This window comes from Silene latifolia, chromosome 7 (assembly GCF_048544455.1).
Source record: "Silene latifolia isolate original U9 population chromosome 7, ASM4854445v1, whole genome shotgun sequence".
Classification (NCBI taxonomy): Eukaryota; Viridiplantae; Streptophyta; class Magnoliopsida; order Caryophyllales; family Caryophyllaceae; genus Silene; species Silene latifolia.
The window spans coordinates 96,737,272-96,749,929 of record NC_133532.1 but is presented as its reverse complement, the minus strand read 5'-3'; the positions used below and the strand labels follow the sequence as shown (position 1 = coordinate 96,749,929).

General features: G+C 33.6%; 1 protein-coding gene across 1 annotated transcript; it reads right to left on the bottom strand.

Annotated features, from left to right (window-relative positions):
- Positions 1–318: 318 nt before the first annotated feature.
- Positions 319–7,330, bottom strand: LOC141590393 (protein FAR1-RELATED SEQUENCE 2-like). Its single transcript, XM_074410990.1, has 7 exons — positions 7,315–7,330; positions 4,726–4,794; positions 4,213–4,317; positions 3,691–4,104; positions 3,446–3,598; positions 914–2,157; positions 319–345 (listed from the first exon to the last, which is right to left on the bottom strand). The coding sequence occupies exons 1-7, from the start codon at positions 7,328–7,330 to the stop codon at positions 319–321; spliced, it is 2,028 nt and encodes a 675-aa protein (XP_074267091.1).
- Positions 7,331–12,658: the final 5,328 nt, after the last annotated feature.

The window sequence follows — 12,658 nt, the reverse complement described above, 5'->3', positions numbered from 1 at the left end:
TTACAGTATAATACAATATAATAAAATACGTATACAAGCAAGTGTAATGTTGTGATATTGTTTAACTATTATGATGATATTTTATTGAATCAAGTGTGATATTCCTTCAAATGAGGTGGGATAGTATTTAATAATGGCAACAAAACAACATTAGTAATTATGCGGTTTTTATAACATTGATACCCAAAAAATGGAGAGTACAAAATTGATGCCATTTGGAATGACATACAAGAAAAATAATTGAATAGTGTAAGCAATAAAAAGTCGATTGTGAAAAGTTTATGATGTAAAATAGACTTCCTCAGCATGCAGAAGCCCTTAATCACTATCAACAAGTGAAGAAATCTGTAAAACAAACACACAAAAACAGTGACATAATGTCAGTAATAAGTTTGACAAAATATAACTTTTTTTTTTATCAACTTCTGGTAAACTGTGATATTGTTTCAAGGGTTGTATGATATTATGTTTTAGTTGTTGTGATATTAATCCTCAGAAACAACAACAGTGGCTAGGGATATAAAAATCCTTTTTTCTTTGATATTGTTGGTGTACATAGTGTGATATTATTGCATACACGGGTTGATATTATTTAATTGATTCTGAAAATAGATAGGGATTTAAAATTGATAAATGTTGCCAGTGACAAGTGATATTGTTTTTAAATGATTGTGATATTGTTTCAAAGTAGACACCTTTTAAATAAGTGATATTTTTTAGTATTGGGATGATATTGTCTACAATCAAGTATAATGTTCTGATAGTGGTTCACAAGGGTACTGATATTATTTAGCATGGACTGTGATATTTTTTAGGATGGACTGTGATATTGTTTATCAGGGTCACACTTCAGGAACTGTGATATAGCACACGTAAAAGTAATATAATAAAAGTTGTAAGACAAATTACTTACATCGGATTCATGATCAAACGAGTGTTGTGATGTATCAACAGCTGGATTAGGGCAATTCCGCTTATCATGATGTGCTATTTGTTTATAATTATTGCAAAATCTTTTCGGCTTTTGTGCCTTTGCAATGGACTGACCTTTCTTGGACATCAACCTCTTGCCACTACCCTTGTTTTTTGATTGAACAGGAGGTAGTATACAGACCTCAGATGAAGACTTAACCCCAAGGAGCATCTCCAACTCTTGCTGTTTAGTCAATTTTTCAGCACCAGACTTGAAATTTTGTCTAAATGACTTCAGTAATGAAGTCAGTTCATTTATGTGATTTTCAGGCAGAGATTTGAGTAGTGTTAAAGTTGAGTAGAATTCAGACCAGACAGTCGAAATCTGAAGCTTAGTGACATCCGACGAATTAAAATCATCCAACAATTGACCGTGAACATCATACAAGGGCATTTTTTTAGTGTTCTTTGTCCACCTACTGAGAAGATACTTATCAGGTATCTTCTTGATCTCTTTACCTGATAAAATCCAGATGATGTGTTTACATATGTATCCCTTCCTCTCAAACATCTTGCATGAACATGTTGCATCAAACATTGAAGGATTAAATGCGACAATATAAGTCTTATGGAAAATAGAATCTTCAACATCTAGGAACCTTGTACTACCCTCCCTTGAAGAATCACCAGCACTACATGAGTTTAGAGAATCAACGCACTGCTGTTGGAATTCATAAAAGAGAGCGTGCGTATAAACAGTCGATGCATGAACCTCAAGGCTAAGAAGGGTTTTGGTTTGAGGTAGGGAGTTATCACTATCTCTGTCAAGATATTTTTGGGTGTACCGTTGCTGATCCATAGCACTTTGAAAGCGCATCCAAAACTCAACAAGTGTGCCATGAGGATTCTCAAAGCGCTTAAAGAAGCTGTTTTCGCTCTCAGAGCGTTGCGTTGTTTTTAAAAGACAACCAAGAGGAATATCACGATAATATGCTGGAATCCAATGTTGCCGCTTGGAAAACAGATATTGCAACCATGCATTATCTTCCAATTGAAACTCACTGATCAACAAACACCACCTCTCTTCGATGTCAGAAGGCTCTAAGTCTGAATCCCAAACAACAGAATTCAGACGAGTGACAAAGTCAGTCTTCTTGGTCACTGTCGTGCCTAACTTTTCAGGTAATTTCTTCATAATATGCCACATGCAATAGCGGTGGGCAGCAGTCGTAAAAGTAGCAGGGACTGCAATTTTCATAGCAGGACATTGATCGGTAAAAAAGCAATGGGGTTCCTTTCCACCCATACAATCTAAGAATTTTGTGAAAATCCATTTAAAATTCTGCTCATTCTCCCTAGAGATAAGTGAAGCGCCAAAAGTGACAGACTTCTTGTGATGATCAACACCAGTAAAGGGAGCAAAGTGTTGGAGCTTGTGTCCTCCACAGTTAGTGTGATAACGTATATAAATCTCTTATAGGTTCACAAGGGTATACTTAGTATTTTATCAGTTGATTAACGTTTACTTAATAACGGTTGGCTTGCTAGAAGTTTGACGTTATTATCATACTGATGGCGGTGATCAACTGGTCCCTAAAAGTCACACCTAAAGGATGTGTTTGAGAGATGTGATTGTATGAAAATATAATCACATTGATGCCTTATATGACTAAAAGGTTAGTGCATGTATTTGACTAAACAGTTAGTCAATGTGATGATGAGACGATTATTTAATACAATTAAATAATATCAGCTGAGACGAATTAATTATTAATTCGTAAATTGAATATAAACTGTTATATTTAATTATTGTATATAATGTTAGCTTAAACGAATTAAGATGTTAATTCGTAATTAAACGTAAAAGGTTATATTTAATAAGCAAATTATAAATATGCGATATTTATAGTTAATGTATATATTATACGATATTGTCATAATAAATTATTACAGACCGGTATTAATAAATCGACTACAAGCTGTTGTGTGTGGACTTATTATATACGTGATGAAATAAATGACAATTGATAAAATGTACGCATTTTAGACAATACAAAACCAACCGAAAATAAGGAGATTTTTTTCCTTATTTGGTTACACGATTTTGAGGAAAAAAAGGAGAGAAAAATATCTTCCCTATTCCTCCTCCTAATTTCGGTTATATTAGGAGTGAGAGGGAATCATTTTTACTCACTTCTTTTGACCTAATTCTCACATCACACAAAAACCTAAAAAATTAGAAATTAGGGTTCATCTTTTCTAGCAAAAAGAGAGTTATTTCTCAAAGCATTTTGGGTGCAACAATTAGGAGAATATCGATTTCGATATTGTTCTTAGGCCAAATTGCTAGGACCAAAGGTTAATTCTTAATCTCTATTCTTTTTGTTTATGCAATTTCATTTATGACTAGCAATTTCATTATTATAATTTCGTTATAATCCGAATTTCTTGATGAAGTATACCGGTATTTTCTACACAAAGATCATGTCGTACTTATTAGTTGAATAAGTTGGGTCAAAAGTCACCGCCTCACCGTATAGAGCGTAATTACGACGTGCTGCTGCATCAGCCCAAAATACACGAAACAAACACTTATTCCGATCAATATCATAGGCATAATAAAAACCTTCCTGGGTTTCATGAAGGGTATCCAACTGGTCTACAAACATTTGAGCATCCTTAAGACCTATAAAACACTTGATTTACCTTCCAAAATTCTTAAAGTCAGTCAAAGAAGCTCCAATATTTTCATAGCCGTCAACATATTCGTAGACGGACCTGAAAGTAGAGGTTGGGCCAATATTGACCTTGCAATTATCAACGATGGTTTGTTTATGTTGAAAAGCAAGGTTTCTACATTTTTTTTCTGAAATTCTCTATACTTGAGTGGAGAAAGACGATGGTTATGGGCAACATGAAACTGATCAACAACAAAGAGTGGCACTTGAACTTGGTCAATTTCTTTAATAACAAATTTAAAGAAAATCCTAGTTTTAGAACCAATCCTAGTAACCTTAGTCTTCTTCGGATTATAGGCCTTGACCATTGGCTCCTCCTCCTCACCAGTAATGGGTAATATTATCGGCTTAGAATCCCTAAATCCTTCCCGGTGACACACAATCAATTTTGTCCTAATATCTCCACTACTACGAAACCTTTTCATTGAAGATTTCCTTGGTTCAAAACAACATGCTATTGAATAAGTCTCATAAAACTGTATACCCTCATCTAACGTAGCAAAAGTTTATCCTATTGTAAGTGTAAATTCAGTTACAATATTTCTGACCCACTCTTTAGAACCTCCAGAGGTCACCATCAAAGAAAGACGATTCCCAGCATGCACCTCATCAACGTCTATGCATTGTGGAGTAGGAACAGGTACCACAGGAACAACAAAAGTATTTTCTACAGCAAGAGAGGTTGAATAAACAAATTATAACAAAGATAACTAGATTATAACAAAACTATGATACTATGAAGGAATGCATGTGATATTGTGTAACATAACATGTGATACTGATGAATATAAAATAACTACGCAACCATGTATTGCAGCCTATGATACTGTGAAGGAATACATGTGATATTATGGAGCATAACATGTGATACAAACGCACAGAAAGTAACTACACAGTCATCTATTGCAGCCTATGATACTGTAAAGGAATCATTGTGATATTCTGTAGCATAACATGTGATACTAATGTACAGAAAGTAATTACCAGGAATGTACTGCAGCCTATGATACTGTAAAGGACTCAATGTGATATTCTAAAGCATAACATGTGATACTAATGTACAGAAAGTAATTACCAGTCATGTACTGCAGCCTATGATATTGTAAAGGACTCAATGTGATATTCTGAAGCATAACATGTGATACTAATGTACAGAAAGTAAATACACAGTAATGTATCCTTGTATATTTCAGAATATGATATTATAGTCAACGATATGTGACATTATTCTAAAAGAAAATCTGATTCTAATGAGCAGTAATCAGGCAAACAAACTATGTAAAATGTGATACTATTCAGAATATATTATGATACTCTACAGAATAAAAAGTGATACAAAGGAAACTGTTAAATAACGATCAAAACTTGATGTAAACACAAACATTAAATGCAAAATAAACATGATGATAAAGAAAACAGACAATCAGTACATCATTTTTATACGTCAATTAGCACAGAAGTAGAAGATGAAGAAAACAGAGAATCAGGACAAAATTTTAACACGTCAAATAGCAAAAACTACATGTTGAAGAAAGTAGGCAATCAGTACATGATTTTAATACATCAATTAGCACGAATTGATGAATTATAACATCAATTATAACAAAAATCCAGTAATCACGAAACGAATTCAGTCGAAGATACAATAACAACAAAACATCATGCAATAAACAGGAAAACAGAATGAAAAAATTAAAACATAAAATAAAAGAAGCAAAACGATGAAATACCTGACATTGAATATGTTAAGATTGAGGAAAAAAGAGATGAAGATGACGGGTGATGAAAAAGTCAATGAAGATGAGCCACTGAGACGAATGATGAAGAAAATCGATGAAAATCGATGACGGATGATGATGAAAACAGGTCAAGATGACAACGAGAGCGAAGAAGATGACAACGCGCGAAAATTGACGGCGAGAGAATGAACAGGGTGATCGCGGAAGAGAGATAGAGAGAAGAGAGAGAAAGTGAATGAATTCAAATGGTGAGGTTTGAGCTGATAATAGGGTTTATATAACAAGTTTCTGAAATGACGAAAATAACCTTACTAATAGCTTGATATAAATCAGTATTGTTATGACTCATGTATGATATTGTAGATGGACTCATGGACTCCAATAATTAGGTAGGACTCATGTGATCCTAATTCTATATATATATATATATATATATATATATATATATATATATATATATATATATATATATATATATAGAATTAGGATCATATGAGTCCACCCTATCTTTTTGAGTCCGTGAGTCCATGATACAATATCACATGTTATATTAAACAATATCACAGCTTATACTCTACAAAAAAAATTGTGATATTATTTTGTAATATAATATCACACGTTATGCTACACAATATCACAGTTTATAGTATCACACGTTATACTAAATAATATCACAGCTGAAAAAAAAAAGTTTATGAAAAAAAAAGTAAAAAAATAATAATAATCGTGATATTGTTTTGTAATACAATATCACACGTTATGCTAAACAATATCACAGCTTACAATATCACACGTTATACTAAACATTATCACAGCTTACACAAAAAAAAAATCGGAAAATTTTTTTTTGCAAAAAAATCTGAAAAAAAAATCGTGATATTGTTTTATCGACTCATGGACTCAAATATTTAGGTGGACTCTATATATATATATATATATATATATATATATATATATATATATATATATATATATATATATATATATATATATATATATATATAAATGTTATCTTGTGAGGATACACTATCTTTTTGAGGATTGAGTATTTCATTACAATATCACAGTTGTTCAATACAATATCACAGGTTATTCGAAACAATATCACACGAAAAAAAAATTATATTCTTTTTCTATAATTTTTTTTTTTGGAAAAGTCTGATTTTTTTGTGATATTGTATTGAAGAATCCGTGATTTTTTTTTTTTGCAATCCTCAATCCTCAAATATTTAGAAGTTCTCATCAGATCCCAACTCTCTCTCTCTCTCTCTATATATATATATATATATATATATATATATATATATATATATATATATAGGGGGGATCTCGTGAGTTTGGTTCTTACAGTGAGTTTGTGCTTTAAAATCTAGACCATTAAATAAGAAGAATTGAAGGGCTGAGATTTAATCCTGAGAATTTGAGATTAAAAAATCTAACGCAGATGACAACACTCAAATAAAAATCAAAGCCTATTAAAAAAATAAGCCCCTCCCTCTCTCAAAAATGGCGAAAACGACTCATCTCAACCTATATCCGCCGCCGAACACCTTTCTCTCTCCTTCGTTCTCTCCTCTTGAACTTCTCCAACCTCCGATATCTACCTTTCTCTTGGACGACATCGTCCCGATTCTTCTCTTGTAACTCGCATGACTCGGTGTTTAATCACGAGTTGAACTCGGTCAAGGAATCGGAGCTTCGTAACTCAGGGTTTATCGATGGAGATCGTCGTGAAGGAGGAGGCGGTGGTTACGATGGAGGATATAGAGGTGGTGGATCTCGTGGAGGATCCGAGTGGAGGAATTAATGAAACGGATAGATAGTGTTCTTGATTATAAGGTTCTTATAACAAATCTCATAGCCAATTCAAGGCTCCTTAAATCAACAATTCATGGATGCCAATGAGACAACGATATTCCACTAACCTCTATTATCAGCCATTTTATCAGACCAATCAACCATCTTCACAATTCCGCCAACCACAGTTCGAATCACCACGACTGCCCCCGCAGGCCATCAATGGAGACCACCATTTCCGCCGTGCCAATCAAAGCGCACCAGAGGCATCATTATTCTACCCACATGCTCCTCAATTCCGTTTTCAAAACCGATCTCGAGCGTGGCTCAATTGAAGCCTTAATTGATAAAAATGAAGAAGGGAAGGAAAAGTCGGGTCAATGCTATCTCACTCGGGTTCAAGACTAACCGCTCGGTTCGAAGCAGAACCTACACGGGTTGGAACTACTCTTCTCGAGTTGGTGACAAACCCACTCGGGTAAGACGAAGATAGAGATTGGCTGGGTCATTTCTCATTTGTGACTTTGGCTGCCGTCTTTGTTTTATTTTGTTTTTGGGGACGCTAAGAATAAAAAAATGAACATTCATTTCCAAGTTAAAGGTGTGGGGTTTGGACAGTAACTAGAGTGGATGACGGTGAGATAAGTACGGGTTGGTGAAATGGTGATCTGCTTGGTGTTTGTTGTCGGATTTAATTCGCATCGGGGCGACAGCGAGAAAGAAGGTGAGTTCGTGTGGTTGACTTGAGAAGGAGTTGAAAGGTAATGGAGGATTGTAGTCGTTTGCTTGCTTCTTGTTGTCAGATTGAATTAATGATGACGAAGTCGGGTTCGGCATCGTGGTTGCTGCTGATGTTTGAGGGTCGTCGAAGCTATTGTTTGTCGTCGGGGAGGTGCACGACGAGGATCAAGCAAATTATGATGCGTCTTTGTTCGTTTTTCTCAAGTAGATAAAGCTTTTGGTCAATGCATGTGAGGAAAAACAAAGTGACACTGGAATCACATCACAATAACACCAGAACAACAACAAAATAACATGTGAGGAAAAAAATCAAAGTAGTAAAAAAAATCTAAGTGACACCGGAATAACATCACAATAACACCAGAATAACGATAACAGCACAGTAACACATGGTAAAAAAAAGAGTAAAAAAATCAAAGTAGTTAAAAAAATCAAAATGACACCAGAATAACATCACAATAACACCAGAATAACAGTAACACCAGAATAACAGCACAATAACATGTGGTAGAAAAAAGTAAAAAAATCAAAAGTAGTAAAAAAAAGTCAAAGTGACACCGGAATAACATCACAATAACACCAGAATAACAATAAAAGCAAAATAACAGCACAAATAACACGTGGTAAAAAAAAAAGAGAAAAAAAAATCAAAGTAAAAAAAAGCACAATAACACGAGGTAAAAAAAAAAAGAAAAAAAAAGTTAAAGTAAAAGAAAATCTGGTACAAAAAGAAAAAGAAAATAATATAACATAATGAGAAAATTAGAGAAAAACATAAGAGAGAAAAAAATCAAAGTCGTTAAAAAAACACAATAACAGCATAATAACACGAGTTAAAAAAAGGAGATAAAAAAAATTGAAGTAAAAAAAAAGAGTAACACTAGAAAAAAGAGATAATAAGTAAATGACAATGGTTTTATATGACAGGTAAGATTAGATCTTGGCCATTCATCTCTAATATAATCTAGTGGCTGAGATTTCAAAGCACAAACTCACCATAAGAAACAAAACTTACAAAAACCTAACTCTCTCTCTCTCTCTCTCTCTCTATATATATATATATATATATATATATATATATATATATATATATATATATATATATATATATATATATATATATATATATATAGTCCAGGATGTAAAAAATTTAATCAATGTATAGTCCAAAATTTATCACAACCACCTTAGACCTCAATTTCTCATATCATCGATGATAATTTATATGGGCATTTTTGTTTAACATCAAAATATTTCGGGGAGTAACATATAATGCAGTTGGATTTTAAACGTGCTCAATCACATTGTCCAATTCGGGAGATCGACGATTTCATATAATCAAAATGTAATATTGTAATCACAAAAACTACTCATAAAATCATTATGTGACTACAAGCCTACAAACCACTTAATAGAGTGACAATCTATACACGGATATATAAGTTCTTTATTCAACTTCGAGTACTGTTTAGATCTCCAATATCAAATATACTTCATCTCTGTGTAATGTCTAGCCTTTTATTAAAAAAAATAGTAATAGTGATGAGAGAATTCCAGTTCTTATCTTTTCTTTAAGATAAACATTAGGTTTATGAGTACGGGTATAATAGGAATCTGGATGGCCTCAATTGTCAAATTTTACCTTTTTTATATCAACTTTCTTAGTTTTTCCCATAACCCATGTCAATATTTAATAAGAATTGGTCGTGTCTCAATAATTTCACTTATCACATACCACAATTTAGTTAACTCTATTCATAATGCTAATCTTCTAGCAATGCTTGTATAATGAAAACTCAAATTAAAAATTTTCTATCTAAGCAGATAAATGATGTGACACAAGATACAACAGGTATCTCATATATGAAGGCAAGACTCATCAGTATTCGAATAGGGAACATGACTATATTAGTCTTTGAGTATTTCATATATAGTTATATGATAAGAATTAGGATCAATATTTATAATTGTCGACATATATAATGAGTAGTACACATTATTATCACATTTTTTCCAATGTGTTGTGTAGAATGATCATACATATAAATTAATCACAATTCAACTCGCGAATTTAATAGTTCCCTTCAGGGGTCATAATGATTCAACAACTTTCAAATTAGTTCTCGTGTCAAATCATTTATCTAAAAATATATTATATATTGAGCGTATCATGTCATATCAAGATTGACGTGATTTTTATCATATCACATTCGATGGAAATATTTGTTTTATGATAAACATGTTATTTATAACTATATCCACGACCACTTAACCACAACGAGTGATATAATTTTGCTTTCAATCAAACCTATTATGTGCTTCCATTAACTTCAGGGAATAATGATCAACAATCAAATTTCTTATGCTAATGTATATTCACTGCAAGGAATAATGACTGTCAACCTATAGGACAAAACTCGCGTTTATAATTGTAACACCCCCATTTATCCAAGAGTTTTAACTAGGCATTCCTAGATAAAAGGGACTGTTACCATCTAAGTTTCCTGAGTCACTGTTTACGAAAGTAGACGAAGCCAAAGTACTTTAAATAATTTAAACGAATAATGGTCTTATTACAAATTATCCAAACAGAATAACTAAAATTTAACACCCGCGAATTTCCTCATTTTGACATTTATAATTTAATTAACCATTCTATTACTCTATTTTACATTTTAAAATTGCGTAATTTAAACAATTACATTTTAAAGCCTAATATTTATAAAATTATATTTTTAAGGTTTAAACTATATAAATATACATGTTTTAGTCGGATAGTAATAATGGTAATAATAATAATAATAATAATAATAATAATAATAATTTTCGACTTAAGTTATAGTAGATTTAAGACGTATTTCCGTCTAGCAAAAGACCGTCACATTTCTCTTGTGAGACTAGATTATTTCGGACCAATCTCATGTCGAAAACACGCCCACCTACTCTCATTATTTTATTTCACACGCCCTCTCACACACTCATACTAGTATAATCTATTTTTGTTGTTGCCTCCCACCCGCCTAGTCTCCTTCCTCTTTGCTCCCTTTCGTACGACTCACAGAACAAACACCAACACATGAACTCCATTAATCTACCAACCTTCAACCTTAGATTACTCCCTCATCCTCTATCACTCACTGCCGTCCACATTTCCCTACTTCCCTCCTTCCCCTTTCTCTTTTTTGATCAAACACAGTAACACCAACAATAGCATATTAAACCCCATTAAACTTTCGTCTTAAACCTTATATTTCTCCTTCGTTTCTTGACGGTTTTAGCTAATTCTTGCGCCGTTCTCTTCCCCTTTCCATCCTCCATCTTTCTAGGTAAGAAAGGTCCCAACTTCCCTCCAATTTTGGATTGCCGTCCCTCCTTAGGGTCCGGGTTTCGCTAAGTTTCCTCGTTTTGCGTGTGTAGATGCAAGATTAGACAACCCAAAGTAGTTTTGCGACGGAATCGTGTGCATTGAAGGGCTAAAAGGTAACGGTGATAGGTTACTCGACAAAATGTGAAATTAATTGTTATCATGTCGTTTTGTGTGCTAAATTTGTGTATTGGATGCTAAGTTGTGGTAAAGCTTTGTTCTTTATGAGATTCACGCATTATTTTCGTATGACAACGGTAGTTTAGTTGTGTAAATTTTCGTCTTGTCGTGTCTTAAAGTTTGTCTTAAAATGATTCGGTTTGGACGGTTTTGGCACGGTTTCATGTAGCTTGATTGGACTGTTTTGGGACGATATTGTGTAAGTTTTCTGGACTGTTTTAAGACGGAAAGTGGACTGTATTGTGGGGACAATTTTATGTAATTTTTCGGGTCAATTTTTGGGCGTGAAATCGGTGCCTTTCGGGACTGTTTTTTGCCTCTGTTCCTTGTATGGCTGCAAGGGCTGTTTTGGTGCGGTCTTAAGTAGCTGTGTTGGACGATTTTATACTCTATTTTTGGGTGGTCGAAAGGGTGGTAGTTGGGTGGCCTGTCACGGCCCGGTTGGGTTCTGTTTTGGCGGTCTTTTTGCAGGTTGTTCATGGATTGTTGTGGGGCTGTTTTGGGATGTTTTATTCGGGGTTATGGGACTGTTTTGGATAGCTTAATCCGGCCGCATTCAGACCAAATTGGGACTGTTTATAACATGTCTGAGCTGAGAAATTATAGTGCTAGAAATGTTGGTTGAATACGTAAACTATTGAATTTCCGTCTCATGTATATAAGTGTGTGCTTTTACCTTGTTAATTTCGTGTTAATGTTTATGTTGGCTGGGTTGTTGTACTATGTGTTAAACCCGTCTTTTGACTTGTTGTTGGCCTCGGCTTGGGGGTGTGCATGACAGTGTGTATAGTCTAGTTATGCTGAGGTCATGCCATGTTTTCATTATGGGTTATAGTTGGGTTGAGCAGGGCTGAGTTGGGTGGGTAATGGTGACTGTTTGGGCGAGGGTAGGTGTTGGAGTAAGTGTCCTTGACAATAGTGCGATCACATTATTAAAACTCATAATAAGAATACATAAAGGGATGATTCATTTTTTATACATCAACTGATCAACATTAATCAGTAATGATTGACTGACTAGAGTTTGACATTACTGTCGTTTTACGGTGGTGATCAGTTGATCCCTTAAGGTCACACCTAAAGATTAATTAATTGTATAATGATACAGATTAATTAATTCCTTAAAATTGAACAATTTGCATATGTAAGTGAGAATATGAATCTTATTGTAATTCGATTAAATGAGA